Raw genomic sequence first — 20,364 nt, 5'->3', positions numbered from 1 at the left:
TCCAACAGCATCTTTGAAAAAATACGGTCCAATGATTCCACCAGCGTACAAACCACACCAAACAGTGCATTTTTCGGGATGCATGGGCAGTTCTTGAACGGCTTCTGGTTGCTCTTCACTCCAAATGCGGCAATTTTGCTTATTTACGTAGCCATTCAACCAGAAATGAGCCTCATCGCTGAACAAAATTTGTCGATAAAAAAGCGGATTTTCTGCCAACTTTTCTTATGCCCATTCACTGATTTGAATTCAATGATTTGCAAGCGTTGCTCGTTAGTAAGTCTATTCATGATGAAATGTCAAAGCATACATACTTTCTCTTTGACACCATGTCTGAAATCCCGCGTGATCTGTCAAATACTAATGCATGAAAATCCTAACCTCAAAAAAATCACCCTTTATATTAACTTGAACACTTTTGGACTAAGCATATTATATTCATATAAATTTAATTTTATAATTCTTCAGGATCTCGTTTTTATTTTATTTTTAAATCAAATTATATTGAATGAAGAAAGATTTTTTAAATTTTATTTTCGAACCTGTAATTTTAAATGGTGAATGGTGAAAACTCAATAAATTGTACCTATACGTACAAATGTTTTTGTTTTAAAAGAGAGTAAAACTACAACATACTCACATAATTTTATGATTGTGATTCACATTAAGTTGCAGCTTCTGCTTTTTTGAACACCCATTTCCATTTTTTCAATGATATTTCAAGCATCAATACTACATAATTATTAACAAGATACCTATGTGTTTAAATTTGTTTCTTTATTCTGAAAGTTAATATAATGTTCGATTGTTCGTAATGTGTCTCTTAATCAAAAAAAGTAATGATAAATATCTTTCATAGAATAATGTATAATTAGTAATTATTAGGTTGACGAAACTGTTGTATATAAACCAAGAGTTAGTTTCAAAGTTAAATAATCGCGTTGATAACTTTTGAAACAAATTCCATTCTTCTTTTAAAGTTACCATCGAAATTGGCTTAGATCTTATACTTATAAGAATACAAAATATAAAACTTGTTTATTCAAAACGAAGCAAACAGACAAATAGTTAAAGTAAACTATAAATAGAAACGACATACAAAATAAGACGTATGAAAAGACGTGTTTTTGTTTACATATACAGGTTAAAATTGAGCAGAATGAAATAGGTTTAGTGTTTTTTTTGTAAAATAATTTAAATAAGTCTTTAAATTAATAACTAAGATGTATGTATCACTTAAAATATTATTTGGTTGTTTATTTAGAGGCCATTAATAACTCAAGTTTTAAGGACAAAATTGTAACACTTTTAATGTAAATTAATGTAAAAAAAATTATATTATAAAGTCTGAACATTTTCTACTTTTTTAAATTAATTTGACTTGCAAAAACAAAAATAGATATCTTAGTGTCGCAAATAGTCCCTACTAAATTAATTTTGACTAAATGATTTGTGAAATTTAATTTGATATTTATAATTAAAACAAATATATTTTTAAAATTAAATAAATAAAACTGTTATTTTGCTTATAATGAAAAGATAGTTAAATTTGCAAAGCCATATTTTTTTTTAAATACTGATATTTAAAAATTTGATAAAGATGCCAGAATCTATTTTGAGGAATATCAATTTTGTATCTTAGTCTTCAAACAATATGTATTATAAATTAATAATATTACATCTAAACAGTCTTAGAATAAAATAGCAATAGTTTAAAAACTACTAACATTGCTTCGGGAAAAATACATTCATCTCAATTAAAATTTGCAATGCAATAAAAATACCATACACTGTGAATAGTGCAATTCCAGCTCGTTTCGTAAGTCGATATCCACTACAGCTTAAAACGACAAAAAGCCCAATAGTTGATGCCATAAGAATTAATATTGTATACTCGATTCCCTGAGATGTAAGATAAATGGCATTTGTACCATCAGTTTTGTTGTAATTAATGCAATTTTTAATAAACCATGGTACACCGAGTGATAGGAGAATTGCCAACGAATTGGCACCCAAGGAATTAGATACACCTATACCGCTCTCACCTGTCGAAATGACAACAGAAAATTTGAATAAGTTTATGTTGAATTCAAATACCTATTCGAAAGTTTATTTACCTTTCCGCACAGAAATTAAACTAGAAACTGCTTCAGGGGTGGTAGAACCAGCTGCAAGGAAGGTAAGACCCATTACAATTTCGGGAACTCCAAGAGTAACACCTGAAATAAATAAATAAGACAAACTAAATTTACTTTTTAATTATTGTGAGCCGCTAACCGTCGCGTGCGTCGTCGTTAAGTCAATAAATGTTGCCTGCTCTGCTAGTTCAAAAAATGAAATAGTAAGACGTTAACATTGTAATTTACATTACAATGAGAAATGCACAGTAAAGCGGTATGGAATACATTTTTTTTATAATAAGCGCACACTCAAGTGGATAATACTACCCTTATTATGTTAAAAAATACATATATTTATGAGAACTATTTTCATTTCCGAAATAATGCTTTTTATGTAAGAAATCAAGTTAATACTTGTTTACTATTTACAATCAAGCGAGTTTAAGCTTTAATTTCATGATTGTATTGATTCAAAACAACAAGAGACTTGAAGACGGTGAATACAATTCATCATGAAAAAGAAATTATTACAAATTTTTCGCACAAATTAAGAAAACTTACCCAAAGCTGTTAACATCCAGACTATCATATATGCATTGCCTCCAATAATAATAATGCACATTATAAATGTCAGTGGATACCAGTTTCTTTGTGTTATTGGATTAGGAATGATGCAAGACAAAAATGCTTTGATTGGGAATGAATATGCCCACCAAATTTTCATTGCAATTGATTTATCGTGTGGCAATTTAAATAATTTATCAGGCAATTCAATTGTTATTCTTCCATCATCACTCCCTACACAGATTTAAAAGATAAGCAGTGTATGTTACTAAAATTTTAATTTTAAAATTAATAACAATTTAATAATTTTGTTTTCTTACAGATTTTGGAATTTGTTAAGTTGATGTTTGAAGCAACCGATGTATTTTCTGGTGTATTAACGACGAAAATTCCATTTCCATTAATGTCGTCTTTTTTGAGTGGGAGTTTTGCTTTGGCACTGTGCTCTGGTGCAATAGTCAGATCTTTAAAAAAAAATTATATGCATATTATAACATTGGAAATACTAAACTTACCATAACGTGTTGAAAAGCAACAATTAAGCCTATCCTCAACAAATGCCCTAATATGTTTCATAAATGTATTATTGTTGAATGTCAGGATGAAGTATAGTATTAAAAATACCATCATAATACAACTGTCTAGGAATGTAATTTTTCCACCCCACGCAATGCATAGAAGCACTGCTGTGTTGAACATGTAAATAAAGCAATCCCTTGCTATTGGCCACCAATCTAATTGAATAGGCTAAAAGTAATAAGTGTTTAACTGGATAACGTATTTCTGTATTGCAATTAATATGTACCTTATTTATGGCAAGTGCTGCTAAACCTGCAACACCAAGGGTATTGAACATGAGTGAACCGATAATTGTTCCAAGTCCCATATCCGATTCAGTAATTAAGGTACTAATGGTATTTGTAAAGAACTCAGGCATTGATGTTGCGGTTGCCATAAATGTTGCCGCTGCAACATCTTTCGATAAATGTAAGTCGTCGCAAATACACTCAACTGTAGGTAGGAAATAATCGTTGCAAACCATGGCTAGGAGAACAAAGAAATATATGGCTGCAAAGATGTGTATCGCAATCCATCCCTGGCGTAGTTGCTCCTCTGAAAAATAACAAACAAAATAAATTAAATATTAGAAATCATATACATACATACATATCATATATATATCACACTAGCTTTTTAACCGCGGCTTCGCCCGCAGTGGAGAAATTAAATAAGTATGAGGGTAAAGAGTAAAGGTATAATAATAGAAATGAGTCAATATAATAACTAAATTTTATTGCTTGGCTGAGATCAACAATTTTTAAAAATTACTACACTACAGACAATGAAGTTTCAACACCTTAATATATGCTTATTGAAATGCAACAACAAATATTAATATATATTTCACCGTAACAAAAATATTTAAAGTTCCCTGTATTATCTGGCGATCGGCATTGTACAGCTTTCTCTATAGTTTCATCCCAATGATTGTCATTTTCTAACAGTCGCCGAGCTTCACATGCTTCTCGGTAGGTTTGACATTCCTGACCATTGATAATTTTAAGTTCTGTAAAGCTAATTGGACCTCTAACATGATGCAACAACATGCGCAGACATTCGTAACATGTACGGTAAATATAGAAAAATTAGAAACAGTTTAAACTATATTCAATTGAATTAGATATTGTCGTCACCGTCGGTAATACAGTGGGTTGGTATTACAGTATTCAAGGTTGAAACTTCATTACTATGATGCTAGATGATTCTAGATGGCGTTGAAGTAGCTAAATTTGACGATATTTTAACAAACAATTTTCTTATTTTTCGTAAATTTTTTTTATTTTTTTTTAATAAAAAGTATCATATGTTACTTCTAGTACCTTCAAGAGTGTATGTGCAAAGTTTCATGATGATCGGTTAAGTAGTTTTTGCGTGAAAGCGTAACAAACAAACTTACTTTCGCATTTATAATATTAGTATGAAGTATGATATCATATACATACATACATATGTCTATGTTGATCTTAGTATACAATATGATGTGAAATAAAAAAAGAGAAAAGAAGATAATGAAATGATTTTAATCATTGTTTCTGATCTTAAGTTTCATAAATCAAACAGAAAGAAATGAAAATATTTTTTTTAATAATTTGAAAAATATAATACAATTTATCTTCAATGTTCAATAAACAGGCATAAGATAACAGCTAAACTTTTTTTTCTGATAAATTGAACGATTAAAAGTTGAAAATAAATAGAAAATATGTTTACGTATTAAAGTTGCCTATTTAACTTTTTTAAATAAATGATTTATTTTGATACATTTTGCGACTGAATTGGTTTAATTGATAAAAATATCCAAATGCACTTATAATACTGTACATTTAAATTAAAGAACACGTATTACTGCGGGTAGGTATAGAGTTATCTTTGTTTATAGGAACGACAATCATACACCTGTGCCACTTTAAATCAACGAGTGGTCATAGTATGACTTGAAACAAATCTGAAAAGCCTCTTAGGACACAGACAAATAAACTTGCACGTAAACTTAAGTTAAATATCATAGTTACACAACTTAATTATTTTGTGAGACAGTTTAAAAACCTACTTTTCTTAAATTGTTCCCTTACGACAAAAACATTCTTTTTATAATGGCTCGTAATTTTTCGTTCATATGTAATTTGTTAAAACTCACCTGTAAACAATTCAGGAAATTCATTCAAAGGCGATCCATCATCGTCGATGCATTCATTTGGAGTTCCATTTTCACGAGGTACAACATGTAATGTTAAATGTCCTTCAATATATGTAATGACATCTCGGAGAACGTTTTCCGTATTTCCTAAAACAAATCAGAATTTGTATTAGAATGTATCCATGGTTCAACTTCCTAAATAATAAATAATATGTACATTTTATGTTAATAAAATAGACAGGGAGATGCTGATATACATTGATTTTAAATCATTCCAAATGTCAACCAATGTCAACTAAATCACATTAGTGAATAAATACTTGAATTTGCTATAAAATATTTACATAAGTTTTTGATACATATAAATGTATAAGGGCGGTTATTTATCCTTTTATTAAGCGTATAGAGCTAAATCACTATGGAAATTCTCCCAACGATTACAGACAACCATAGAAAATTAATGATCCTTTAACATCTTCATAGGTAATTTTTTATTTAAAGAGATTAGATGCCACGAATCGAATGATAACTTATAATTATTCGTCCGAATTTAATGAATTTAAGTAAATGTCATGAGCCATTCGAAGGCATGGTTATTTCGCAAAGAAGCAACACACCTAGTCATCAAAATTGCACAATTTAGAATGTTTTTTTCTTTTGGGGCTAATTTAAGCCATAAGTCAGATTATTTTGCTGTAAACAATTATTTAAGCAGTGTTTTTATTCACTTTATTTATGGCGCGATTTGAAAGCTTGAGACAAATTACGGAGAGAATAGCTTCTAAGATTTTGTCCATGTTTTAATAGAACTACATATCAAACAATTTCTCACCCATTGCACTTAAGTCTTATCTATGTTAATAATTTATTTTCAATATCACACGAAATTTAAAAAAACGTGCTTTTCTTTACTAAATTTCAAAATAAACTGATAAAACTCAAGTAAAACCTAAGTTTATATCGATTTCAATCAATATTCGACCGCAATTATCCATCAGAAGGGGAAATTTTTACTTTTCATCATAATCAAATAGCCCCACAATATGCATCTTAAAGTTAAGAGAAAAATTCCAATTTTTTCTTATAAATATTTAATTCAGACATAGGTGTAAAAGCCTTACTGATTTATCTATATTTAGAACAAAATTAATTACCGAGTGTACTAACTTACAGCTAACTTATCTTCTTTATCTATGACACAAAACTTTTTAAAACGATTGTGGGTAATTTACTTGGCACGTAAAACCGGTATGGAAAACAATTTTCAATTTTGCAAATAAATCAAAACCAAAAGTAACCAGCAAATAAAATATCGGGAATTCCTTGCGCCGCCGCGCCGTGCTTTGGACTCACTATGCGACAACGTCATAGTCCAACGTTCAGATTTAGTTCAGTTGATCTAGGAATGGTGGAGTGGTGTTGTGGTTATTGAAGTGAATTAAGTTAGTTAGTTAAATTTCAATTGTTTATCGCTGTGTAATGGATAATAATCTGGTGAGTTTAACAATTAAGAACAATTAGCACGTGGTCTTAACCACAAATTGAATTTATTTTTTTAAATTTGTGTTTAAGAGTTACTCTGTTACTTAGAATAAAAAACGATTAATGAGTCGTACAAACTTGTTGTTGTTATTAAAGACTTAAATATAGAAACTAGACCGACAATTAGTTTGTTCATTTTTTGAGTTTATTCCTTAAATGAAGTTTTATTTTGTTTTAATTTTATGATTATATAAAAAAATGTTGGCGACAGATATTGAAGTGAAACCGAAGTTTTGAGAGACACGTTTTCTGTGTAATTTTTAAATTCCGCTTGCTTGGTTTTTTATTACTTCCTTATCAATCCAATAGGTTTCAAGTTAATTAAGTCATGTACTTTTTTGCTCTGAATACTAAAGGCTTCGAAAAAAAAGTTTAATAAGGTCCAGTATTGTAACAAACTGTGTGATTTAGATAAAATGTGTGTATTTCAACAATTGCTTGAAAGTATCCTTAACTTTATAAATGTATACAACATTCATTTGTAGTTTTTTTTTTGTCATTTCCCAATGGAAATAAGATTGCAACCACAGATACTTTATTTATATGTAAAAGTTTTATCTTCGATTTAACTTGATCATTTTTATAGAAAACATTACATTGCATTTACTGCTCACAAAAGATAATTATTATAAAATTAAAGTGTTTGCACTTATACAATTATATAAAATTAATTTAATATTTCTTAAGTATGAATAACTTGGTTTTATTATATTAAGAATACTATGAAAGCATTACTTGTAGTTTAAAATTGTGTAATAGATAAAGTCATAAATATGTGTGCAGACCAAATGTTTTAATGTATTGCAATTGACTAGATTTTAGCTTAAACACATTTAAACGCAAATATAAACTATTACCTACAATAAATTATGTTATATGACATAACTGATTTATTTTCTATAATAACAATTAGTTTCAGAAAAAGTTTTTACATTTAAATGACACGTGGCAGTTTTGGAATAACGAAAAAGGCCACAACGTAAATTTGATAATTTAAAGGCTTTTAAACTGAGTCTTAAATTTATATCAACTATTTGTATTGAAATTTACATGTTCATATGAAGGTACTCCTTTGTTTGGAATTTGATTAAAGATCTGTTACATACATAAATCGCAAGTTTAAAAAAATCACCACGAAAATTGGTGAAAAATGTAAATTGTTATTACTATTGTTATTTCATCAACTAAGTTTAAAAAATATTTTTTTTAAATATGAAATCATAGTATGTATTTGAATAGTCGTATTAAAAACATGAAATGCATCTTATCGCCATCCTTATATATGTATGTCAACACTTTAAAATTGTAACCACCTCGGCTCATAGTTATTTCCAAACTTGAAATGATTCTAGAATGTGGGTTATATTTAACAAACTTTTGTTCGTCTTTAACAAATAAATATTATATTTATATGCATATCAAAAACAACATATTTTTGAATGAGACATCTTTTGTCTTTTGTATTTCCTTTTTAGGACATAAATTATTAGCTAACATAATCTTAAACAGGAAAAAATATTATGTTAATCCTCCATTTGAATTTTAAAACTTTTAATATAAAACTCACCTGTAAGAAATAAATGTTTTCATACAAGTTATCATCAGGTCTGTTAAGATTTTAACTCAAACAGGTTTTTAATTTGTTTTGGAAAAATATTTGCTTTTCTCTGAAACGTTATGCCTTGTGTGACTAATTGGCGGAAATAGTTTTGTATGAAATGTTTTAATAGGCGGAAAACTCATTAAAACTATGTATGTGATTGTTATATAAAGGCTTGAACATCAGTATTATAAAGACTTGGTGATATCAAAAATTATCCTAGATCAATTTTATTTTAATTGGAATTGTTTTAAAATGCTTCATATACATATATATGTGTAATGTAGTCATGACAATTCCAAAAACAGATGCAAGAATCGTTTTGATTTTGTGTTCCATATTAATGAATACTGCAGACCGTCGTAACTTTTTCCTTTTTTTAAGCTTTTTATTTTCATTTTTAAGATTTCTGTTTTTATGTTTCTAAATTAAGAATGAATCTTAAAATACTAACACCACTTCTTTCAATTTTTACTGAACATAAATTGTTAATAATAAATGCAAAATTTCTAAAAGTGTGGGAAAACTGTTTGCATTTAATATGAATGCGGTGGGATTGAGGGAACGTTTATATGCATATGTTTTTTTTGTTTTTTAAATTGCTTATTTTTTCCAATTTCATTAATTTCTTAATATCTAATTATCTTTTTTACAAAATTCAAAATTATGAAAAAAATATTTCATTTCCTTCGTAGGATCATGACCCCTGAAACACTTTCTTAAATTTCCCAGACATTTAAATGAATTCAAAACATATTCTATGGCGTTATTAGATATGATATTTTTTTAAACTTAGTCGCTTAAAGTACTAATTTGTACACTTTTGAACAGTGAACGATGCAGGAGGGAGCCATAAAGCTTATACAGTTAAGTTGTATGAGTAAATATTCCATCTAAGAATGTGTTAATAATCTAACGATAATCACTAAAAAGCAGTTTGCTGTCGAAAACAACTAACACCTTTGTTTTTACACAATTTACAATTTGGAAAAGGCCTTAGCAATGCTATAAATTATTTTCATAAGATCTTTTCTGAGAGAAAAAGCAAATATTCAGAAGAAACCTTAGATAAGAGATCACCAATTTAATAATAATATTAAGTTGCCTTTAACTGGAGATTTTAATCAAACATGATTTTACGATGACAGAGAATTTGAAAAGGAAAAATTTGGAAATTAACGTTTTGAGTATTTTTTTTTTCATTTTCTCAAAACTAAAAAGAACTAGTTGCCATACAATTTTTTTTTTGTCAAAAAATCAGTTTTTCTCAAAAACAAACATATATGTAGCTTTGTTTGTAATTTTCGCTAATTTTTTTTTCTTCTTCTTTTAATGTAAACAAAATATTTTTGTTTGCACTAGAAGGGTAATCATCATAGAACCGTTATTTACAATTCGATATCTTGAAAATGGGTCATAATTTTTTGACAAAAATGAAATGTAAGGCGTGTATGAAAAAGCTCTAACTGCACACTAAAAATATTTTTTAAACTAAAAAAAAATACAAAATTCATTTAAAAAACATTCTAACGTTTTTAAAATAAAAAAAATCCAAAATCAAGGTTTTTTTGAAAAATCAAATGGTATTTAAATTTTGGAAAACAAACTTTTACGCACTACAGCGCTAATTGGATCTCAGGCTAGGTTGCCTTGAGATCGCCATTTCTATCTACATTTAAATTTTTTTAACACTCTTTGCAAGCAATAAGGAAGTTCATACGAATCAGTCGTGCAATTTTTTTGACGCACATACATACATACATATATTGTGTAAGGCTTTCTTAGAGTGTTTTTTCTTTTAAATTTAAGTTTAATAAATCTACTTTATGAAGTGAATTTGCTTTGGGTACCTACCCCAAAACTGAGATTTAAAAACGAATTGTAGTAATATAAATGTCCAAAAACGAGAAAAACTTCTGCATGAAATGCACCCAAAACCTCACTGGGCTTTTAAATAGGGCATATTTAGAAAACTGTTGAAATCTTCGAATACTTTCATATGTAGAGAGTCGTCAGAATTAGTTAGTCCATCCCTCGATGGACAACAGTAACTTAAATTTTGACTTTAGCCCTTGGATAGTTAACATAAAGGTAAGATGTATATATGTATAATCGATATTTTTTATAATTTTGTCAGCCTTTACAAAACATTAAAGAACATTTTTAAGCGGTACTCAAAAACTCCTTTTTATGTTAAGTGTGTGACACCCCTGATTAAAAGTCTGGATCTGCCCTTGCTTGATGTGCTTAATAAACTCGAGTTACTTAAAAAAAAAGTGTTTTATATTTAGTTTTAAAATTGTTTTTGCTTAGTCATTAAAAATTCCAAATTCTAATCAACTGCAAATTTACATTTGCTGTACATGCTGAATTTTAGCAAAATAGCAAGAACCTCAAAATTAACGGTACCGCGGCCATTGACTTAATCAAGATAATGGATAAGAAAATACGTGTAAAACGTACTAAGGAAACGTACCTATTTTTCCCTTTTACAATTTTAAATTTATAAGTCCTGAGTTAAACACGATATTTTTTAATTATCTATTTAGAATATTGCAAACTCTAACTGTTATTAAATCGGATTGGAGATCCAAATAAATAATGAGAGTAGACTAGGTTGATTTAATTTTCTTTGTTTTAGCTTGGTCTTTATGCGTAAGTATTTTTCTAATTTAAACAAATGCAAATACGGGCAATGTACAAAATTATGAAAAGTTTTCTTTAACTGGCTTACAATACCTAAAATTCTCTTAGCTATGATGTTCCTGGTGTGAATCATATTTCACAGTTGTTGGAATGCTGTTATATATTTACCAACACCTGCACAAACTGTTGACAGGATTCAGTATGAAACAGTTTTTTGAGTTAAATTCTCCTTGAATGCAATACTGAAAGTTTTTTTAAGCTTAGTACATTTGGGATTAAAATTTTTGTTTGGAAGTTTTGTAAATGCAATTGAAGTTTTCTTGCTGCTAGTTATACACCACAGAATTTCTGTCCCTGTGCATTTGCACATCTTATTAGTCCGCCATATAAATCCGGAGATAAATCCTCGGTAGCCAATTTGGTTTGCCTACAAGCTAAACCGAACATCTGATTCATAAAGTAATTCAAGTATGCGTGACATTTCCCATCTAAAACATTTTACATTACCCACAAAACTCATTAGTTAATTCTTTGTATGCATGAAAAAAGCAACACTTTTTTTAAAATTCACATCTTTTCATCGACATTCCTAATATATCAATTTAAACAGAGTGTGGGATGCGACTCACACTGATAATTTCTTATCCCTTGTTTTAAAGGTTTGTAGGTTTTCATGTCTTGTTAAAAAATTTGCCAGTTGAATATTTCTAAAAAAAATTAAAAATTACTAACAATATTTTCCATATGATGAAATAGTTTGATTTCAAAATATATTGTTCACGAGATTTTTAGTGGAAAACAAGTTCTTAGCCAATTTTAGTAGCAATTCTTGAAAGGTTTTATTTATTAAATATTTATTGAAGTCAATATCTTCTATTAATCACGAGATATCGAAAACCCAACTTCAATTTTTACCATTTTTGCGTACTATTTGTTGTAGATTTTTATAAAAAAAACTGAATTTTGGATTTTTATAAAAGAATTACTGAATATTGAAAACAATATTTTCTGTGAGATAAAATTAGTTTGCAGCCAATAAAAAGATATTTGAGTCGAAAGTAAATTTTAATTTATTAACTTCCCATAGGAAGTTATTGTAATGGGTCCGATTTGTCAAATTGAAAATTTTGACATTTCTCGACGATTCAAGGTCCCTAGAGTCGAAATAAAAGATTTTTAGAAAGATGTCTGTGCGTGCGTGTGTACGTACGTTCGTACGTCCGTACGTCTGTACGTCCGTACGTTCGCGACGTTTTTTTCGTCGTCCATAGCTCAAGAACCAGAAGAGATATCGACTTCAAATAAATTTTGTTATACAGATAATAAGACAGAAAGATGCAGAAAGGGCTCTCAAGAAAATTGCGTGGGTGGTTTTTTTACCATAGCAGTTTAAAAAAAAGGTGACAATTTTGGTTAACCCTTAATATCTTACGAACCAAAAACGCTAGAGATTTGAATTAAATTTTATATAATAGACTTTAACGTGATCTCAAAGAAGTATATTTTTTGAAAAAAATCTATCTAACGGTTTTTTTCTAAATCAAAAAAACTGAAAAAAAAATTTGTCACCTCCTAAATTTAACGACTAACATATGATTTCATCTCCAAAACAATTTTTAGCAACGAAGAATAATGTTTTAAAAATGACAGTTTTTTTATAAAAAAATAAAAATCTAAAAAAACATTACTCAAAGTTCGTAAAAATTTAATATCGATATTATTATCGATATAATATTGTTTTCAACATTTAATAACATTTTGAGAAAAATCGAATTGACAGTTTTTTTACAAAAAATAAAAACCTAAAAAAAATTAATAAAAGTTGGTAAAAATTGATTTTCGACTCAAATATCTGTTCAAAACTTTGAGATATTGGCTTTAATTTACTTTTATCTTTCAAAAAATATTGTTGTCAACATTCAGTAAAATTTTGAACAAAATCGAATTGACAGTTTTTTTTATAAAAAATTAAAAACCGAACAAAAATTAACAAAAGTTGGTAAAAATTGAATATGGATTCAAATATCTTTTCAAAAACTTGAAGGTTAGACTTTAAACTTATTTTATCTTATAAGAAATATTGTTTTAAGCATTCTGAAAGATGTTGAGAAAAATCGAATTGAAAGTTTTTTTACAAAAAATAAAAACCTTAAAAAAATTTATAAAAGTTGGTAAAAATTGATTTTCGACTCAAATATCTTTTCAAAAATTGTAGATATTGGCTTTAAACTACTTTTATCTTTCAAAAAATATTGTTGTTAACATTTAGTAAAATTTTGAAAAAAATCGAATTGATAGTTTTTGTACAAAAAATTAAATACCTAAAAAAAATTTAACAAAAGTTGGTAAAAATTGATTTTCGACTCAAATATCTTTTCAAATCTATAAAATATTGGCTATAAACTAATTTTATCTTATAGAAAATATTGTTTTCAACATTCGATAGAATTTTGAAGAAAATCGAATCGACGGTTTTTTTACAAAAAATAAAACTCTAAAAAAAACAATACTAAAACTTGGTAAGCATTTAGGAGAAGTTATCAGTGTGGGTCGCATCCCAGCTTCTTTTTTTTAACTTCCCATAGGAAGTTATTGTAATGGGTCCGATTTGTCAAATTGAAAATTTTGACATTTCTCGACGTTTCAAGGTCCCTAGAGTCGAAATAAAAGATTTTTAGAAAGATGTCTGTGCGTGCGTGTGTATGTACGTTTGTACGTCCGTACGTCCGTACGTTCGCGACGTTTTTTTCGTCGTCCATAGCTCAAGAACCAGACGAGATATCGACTTCAAATAAATTTTGTTATACAGATAATAAGGCAGAAAGATGCAGAAAGGGCTCTCAAGAAAATTGCGTGGGTGGTTTTTTTACCTAAGCAGTTTGAAAAAAAGGTGAAAATTTTGGTTTGAATCAAATATTATATAATATATTGTAACGTGATTCCAAACAGGTATATTTTTTGAAAAAAATCAATATAACAGTTTTTTTTTAAATCAATAAAATTTGACATGACATCTGATAAAATTTTGAGAAAAATCTAATTGACAGTTTTTTTTATAAAAAATAAAAATCTAAAAAAAAAAAACATTACTCAAAGTTTGTAAAAATTGAATATCGATTCAAATATCTTTTCAAAAACTTGAAATTTAGGCTTCAAGCTTATTTTATCTTATAAGAAATATTGTTTTCAACATTTTGAAAAATATTGAGAAAAATCGAATTAACAGTTTTTTTGCAAAAAATAAAAACATAAAAAAAAATTTATAAAAGTTGGTAAAAATTGATTTTCGACTCAAATATCTTTTCAAAACTTTGAGATATTGGCTTTAATTTACTTTTATCTATCAAAAAATCTTGTTGTTAACATTCACTTAAAGTTCGAAAAAAATCGAATTGACAGTTTTTTTTACAAAAAATAAAAACCTAAGAAAAAATTTATAAAACTTGGTAAAAATTGATTTTCGACTCAAATATCTTTTCAAAACTTTGAGATATTGGCTTTAATTTATTTTTATCTTTTAAAAAATTTTGTTGTCAACATTCAGTTAAAGTTTGAAAAAAATCGAATGGACAGTTTTTTCTACAAAAAATAAAAACCTAAAAATAAAAAAAAAAAACTTTTATACAGTTGGTAAAAATTGATTTTCGACTCAAATATCTCTTTAAAAATTTTAAATATTGGCTTCAAAGTAATTTTATCTCATAAGAAATATTGCTTTTAACATTTGGTAAAATTTTTAAAAAAATCGAATAGACAGTTTTTTTACAAAAAATAAAACTCTAAAAAAATACAATACTAAAACTTCGTAAAAATTTACTTTCGACTCAAATAACTTTTCAAAACTTAAAAATATTGGCTTGAAACTTATTTTATTTCACAGAAAATATTGTTTTCGATATTCAGTAATTTTTATTGTAAAAATCCAACTGTCCGTTTTTTCATAAGAAATAAAATCTACAAAAAATAGTACGCAAATTTGGTAAAAATTGATACGAGTACATATAGACAAACTGTTAAGGAAGACAAATCGACAGACGGGATGGGAAGTTATCAGTGTGGGTCGCATACCAGCCTCTTTTTATTTTTAGTATTGTTTTTATTTTTTGTAAGATTTTTCTCAAAATAAGCAATATTTTTTATAAAATAACATTATTGGCTTGGCCAATATCTCAAATTTTCGAAAAGATATTTGCAAAAAGATATAAAGGATTTTCTTAAAATTTGGCTTATTTCACTTGGCTTTACTTCATGGCACCCTGTTTTTTTGTTATATTTTGTGAATAAGTTGCTTGTCTACGCAGATAAACCTGACAAAATTGACGCCTTATTCATCCTTGAAAACCACATGTTGAAGTAAAACCACCCTTTATAGCTCTCTTGAAAATACGGGTGAGACACCAAAAGCTTTATTTACCTGGCTTGAGTGCCCTACCATATTCAGGTTGTATCAAACCCAGTCATATGTGTGCGTACATACATATTTATGCATTTTAATTGTCTTCTTCCCCGTATACTCCAGTTTTTCTTAAAGAAAGATCATTGTGATAAGATTATTCTATTGCACATTATTTTCGCAAATTCTGTAACGCAATTTAAAAGTTGTTAAGAAATGAGATAAAACAAACAATTATCTTATTTTTTTTATTCTCTTTATTACAGTTGTTGCATACAAGTGAAGTAAGTGAACTTCTACATAATTTATTATACATTCTTATTACGAATAATAAATAAACTCTAGACATACTCATACAAACAGACATTACATGAACCCAAGTTCTCATTAGCACGAAATGCAATATGTATGTATGTATGTATGTCATCGACCAAGCTTGGTCTGATTTATGCGAAAGAGTTAGTAGTTATAATTAAAATTATAATAAGGACATCAATATTTTTTATTGTATGGTGTTTTTTTTTAGTTCATAAGTATGTACATTTTATATTGTATGTATCTAAATAATTTTGAATATACCTACATATATTATGTATTTCATTATTTATACACAAATGAGAAACATACATATATGTACATATGTATGTAGATATGCAATTTTTTATTATATCAATATTTGTATACAAATTGTACTAAATATTGATAAAATTTAAAGCCATAATTAAATGTAATTACATATTTATTTGACAATAAAATTAAGATTAATTCTTTATGAATTTAGTCGGCGTTGAATGCCGACAGAAGAACAAAATTATCAAGTTGACTCAAAGATTATTTTTTTTATTTCTGAATAATTTTGTTATGTTTAATCTTACATTGAAATTTGATTTAACTACAAGTTTAATTCATACATTTAATCTTTAACGCTGTTATATGGTTTTGTTTTACATTGTAGGAACAAATTAATAAAAACATAAAATCAAACCTTTTCAACCACCTGTTCCCGTCGAAAAATCATCTATCTTGAAATAATGTGTTTAGTATATAATTTTTAACCGTCTCCTGCCACATGTACAACTGAATATTTTACAATAACAATATTTCAATGACGAATGGATCACGATTACAGCTCTTTCTCTTCTAATTTGTTGATTTTGTTTATTGTTAGAGGAACTTAATTGTCGGCAAAAATTTTAAATGTTTTTACTTGAAACATATCTGATAAGTTAAACAAAAGTAAAACAACAATAATTTAACTAATAGACTAAAATTGTATTGATGTACAAGAAGCAATAAATCTTAAGATAAGTTTAGATATGAAAATATGATTTTAAATCAAATATGCAGATGTGCTATAAGTCACGTTCGTAGGTTACAAATCATTCAAAATAAAGTCTTGAAATTGATGTTGAATCTTCCGAGACATTTTTCGACAGAAGAACTGCACCAAATTTGTAATATTGAACTTATATCGTTAAGACTTTCAAGGCTTTATGAGAGATATAACATAGCATGCAATTCTTTCGACAATGAATTGATAGCAAACCTGGCTAGTTAATAAATATATATATAAAAAAAAAATAATGTACGTATACATATATATATATTACATATTAATATTTATATGTAATTTGATAATTATTTGTTTATTTATTTATTTATATATTTATTTAAAAAAATGTGTAGTATCCAAACTCTTCCAGTATTTGCTAATTTGTAAAATTATTATTTATTCTTGTTTATTTATTTATTACTTATTTATTTAATTAATTTGTTTTAATTTGTTTTTAAAGTTATTTATTTATTTCACTAATCGTTTAGTTAATGTTCAATGTTTAAAAACTTATTATTTATTTATTTATGACTTATATTTAGTTATTTATTTATTTATTTATTTATTTATTTATTTATTTATTTATTTATTTATTTATTTATTTATTTATTTATTTGTTTATTTATTTTGTATTTATTTATTTATTTAATCATCTATTTATTTTACATTTATTTATGTATGTATCTATTTACTTATTCATTATTTATTTCCTGAGTATATTGTAAAGCTTGGTTCTATCTAAAGCTTCACCGCCTCCCATTAGTTTCAACTCTTTTAATGAAGGTTTTTAGAAGCTTTTCCTTCACTATATTTTTTGGTCTACATTTTCATTTGCTTAAAATACTGTTTATTCTTATTGTCAGTAGCAAGGTAGTTATATACCGTAACTCTGTAAATTATATATATTATATAATATAGGTTAAGATATCAATGTATTATATTTTCTGCTTAAATAAATATATCCATCCATCCAAATATGCATATATGTAAATCAATTTATCTTGTGTTTTCACAGATTTAAATAAGCAATTGATTTATTTTACTAATGTAAAATGTTTTTTATACATTTTTTAGTATACGCTATTGTACTAAAAAATACCAACGATGAAGCTTAATATGTATATGGGTAATAGGGTGCTGTTTCTTTGGGATGGTTTTAGAGGAAATTTAATTTTCTACTAAAAAGGTCCCAAGCACCAAATCACTTCTTAGGTTGATTGATATTTTTGGAGATATGTACTAACATATAATTCGTTGAAGTGCCCGAAATTGAGGGAAAATAGGAATAACACGGGAGCCCAGAAAATACAATGATTGTTTTTATAGTAATTTTCAAAGAAACAGTATAACATATGTATGTAGCATGACAATATAGTTTAGGAGTTATGAATAAATCACTATTATGTAACGTTTTGCATAGGTTAACCTAACCTAACGTTTTGCATAGTTGTGGCTATACAAATTCATAACTCTTTGTGCCATAATGCCTAATGCGTAGGATTGTCATACCAGATTTCTTGGGTTCAATCACTGCCCATAGAACCTTGCCAGAAATTGACAAATTTCCAAGAGTAAATCTTGTCATCAAAAGTGATTTCTCAAATTATCCGTTCGGATTCAACAAACAAAATGTAGATCCCCTCCATTCCTGACATATTACATCGGCAATGTCAACAACTAACTACAATTCCTTTTTTTCGCATTTAACTTCTTTTGCATCGGTTTGCACTATGATGGACAGTTGGCGATGCAAGAGTTTTGCTCACATATTTTAATTTTAATTAGAAGAAACGATGAAAATAGGCAGTCCAAGGTAAGTAAGATTTTAAGGGGACAGTTATGTGTAGCTATCATTGGGTTTTTATCATTGAATTTTTCGCGATTTAAAACGATTAAGGAAGTTAAATTGTTTATGTTTGGTGTCAAAACGTGGCAGATTTTTTGTAGATTTTTTCTTCTAAAAAAAACATTTTTTGAGCCAGAACTTTTTTTAAATTGATTTAACATTTTTCAATGATGAAATCATTTTCAATAAAAAGTTCTTTTTTGATTTCATATTTCGGAACAAATTTGTTCCATTGAAGCATTCCATTTGCTTTGTATTCTAACCTGTCAGTTTTACTTTCAACTCTCACCCTAAATTCTTGATTCCAATCAGGAAATTCCAATGATTGCTTTCAAGGATAAGAGCAAATGATAGCTTTAGCTGGGACCTAAATGTTTATCAAATTGTCAAGTACATACTTTTGTATAAGTTTCCTTTATGGATAACTGTTATTACCATTACATGCATTTGATATTTGATTGACCCAACAAATATTGTAAAGGCTACGTTTAAATGAAAGGAATGTTTTTTATGGACTATGAAGATGTCGCTAAGACTGTACATTTTCATTATAAAACGAAAAATAACGTATAGCTTATTAGAGTGAGTGCAATTTTTGTCAAAACCGTTTACAGAAAAGTTTAAACATTTAAGCTTGAAGTTACAAAATAAAGACTTAAGTTATTTTTCAAGAAACTATACATGAGATTAAGGAACGATATTGACACCAAATCAAATGTACCAATCTAATATTAAATTGTAAAATGGGTAAATTGATATCCTTTCATTTACATTACAAATTAAGAAAGAAAGAATTTAAAACTAAAGTTTGTAATAAAAAGACTTTGTTCTATTAACATAGCATCTTACATCACTTTTAAAATTAAATTTAATTTTTTAAATCATTTTACTATATTCAAATTTAACTCCAACATAAATGAGTCATTCTTGTCGCATATGTATCAATGAAAATGCACTTGTAATATTACTGAATACTTTATTGCCCATCAGGGTGAACGTTTTGATAAAAAAAATCAATCCCATGGTCAATGAAAATTATCTAACATTTAAATATTTACCATTTCTATTAAAAGCACTGCCGCCTAATATTGATGGTGTTGTCGAAAATAATAATAAAAAGAAACACAAACTACTTTTACTAAACATTTTTTAGTAAAAAACACCAAAACTGAAAAAAATATTTTTCAAGGCACAACCACTCGGTAAGAGAACAAACTCAAATTTTGTTTCTTATTACAAACATAAAATTATTTAAAAAAAAAAAGAAATTACAGCACAACTTTTTCCGGATATTTTTGTACCAAAGGGGCAGATCGAAAAACTTGCCTGTCGTCCGAACGGATAGGAAATTTTCTTTTTACTGATTGGGTTAGCAGCCGAAAGCATTCTTATTGTTATCACAGTTTTAAGTGATTGTTTATATCTTATAATTTTTGCTATTTCGCTATTAAATTGAGTTAATAAATTTGATAAGAAATCCTACGTATGGTGGTTTTTGAAAGAAGTACTAAGGCTTTATGAGGTTGTTGTTATTTATGATTTTTGAGTGTGAAGTCTAGGTATCAGCAAGTTTGTTTATAGTATTTTTTTTGTTGTTGGTTATGATTTCCAAGTATAAGTAT

At 27.4% G+C, this 20,364-nt stretch overlaps 2 protein-coding genes across 4 annotated transcripts in view; one reads left to right on the top strand and one right to left on the bottom strand.

The window, feature by feature from the left end:
• Window positions 1-758: 758 nt before the first annotated feature.
• LOC129945931 (sodium/potassium/calcium exchanger 3) lies at window positions 759-20,121 on the bottom strand. Of its 3 annotated transcripts, none has more exons than XM_056055907.1 (8): window positions 19,801-20,121; window positions 5,383-5,529; window positions 3,490-3,797; window positions 3,200-3,431; window positions 3,005-3,148; window positions 2,682-2,918; window positions 2,118-2,219; window positions 759-2,045 (listed from the first exon to the last, which is right to left on the bottom strand). In XM_056055907.1, the coding sequence occupies exons 1-8, from the start codon at window positions 19,886-19,888 to the stop codon at window positions 1,723-1,725; spliced, it is 1,581 nt and encodes a 526-aa protein (XP_055911882.1). In that variant the 5' UTR covers window positions 19,889-20,121; the 3' UTR covers window positions 759-1,722. The 3 variants fall into 3 exon arrangements, with proteins under 3 accessions (XP_055911882.1, XP_055911884.1, XP_055911883.1); XM_056055909.1 differs by having other exon boundaries at window positions 20,015-20,086; XM_056055908.1 differs by lacking the exon at window positions 19,801-20,121 and adding an exon at window positions 6,215-6,329.
• Window positions 6,759-20,364, top strand: part of LOC129945932 (sodium/potassium/calcium exchanger 3-like) — a 30,169-nt gene continuing 16,563 nt past the window's right edge. The window contains exon 1 of the mRNA XM_056055911.1: window positions 6,759-6,876. The gene's annotated coding sequence lies outside the window, so the exon portion shown is untranslated. The remainder of the gene's footprint in view (window positions 6,877-20,364) is intronic.

The sequence above is a fragment of the Eupeodes corollae genome, chromosome 2 (genome assembly GCF_945859685.1).
Source record: "Eupeodes corollae chromosome 2, idEupCoro1.1, whole genome shotgun sequence".
In the NCBI taxonomy this organism is placed as follows: domain Eukaryota; kingdom Metazoa; phylum Arthropoda; class Insecta; order Diptera; family Syrphidae; genus Eupeodes; species Eupeodes corollae.
This window is presented reverse-complemented; position numbering and strand designations above follow the sequence as displayed.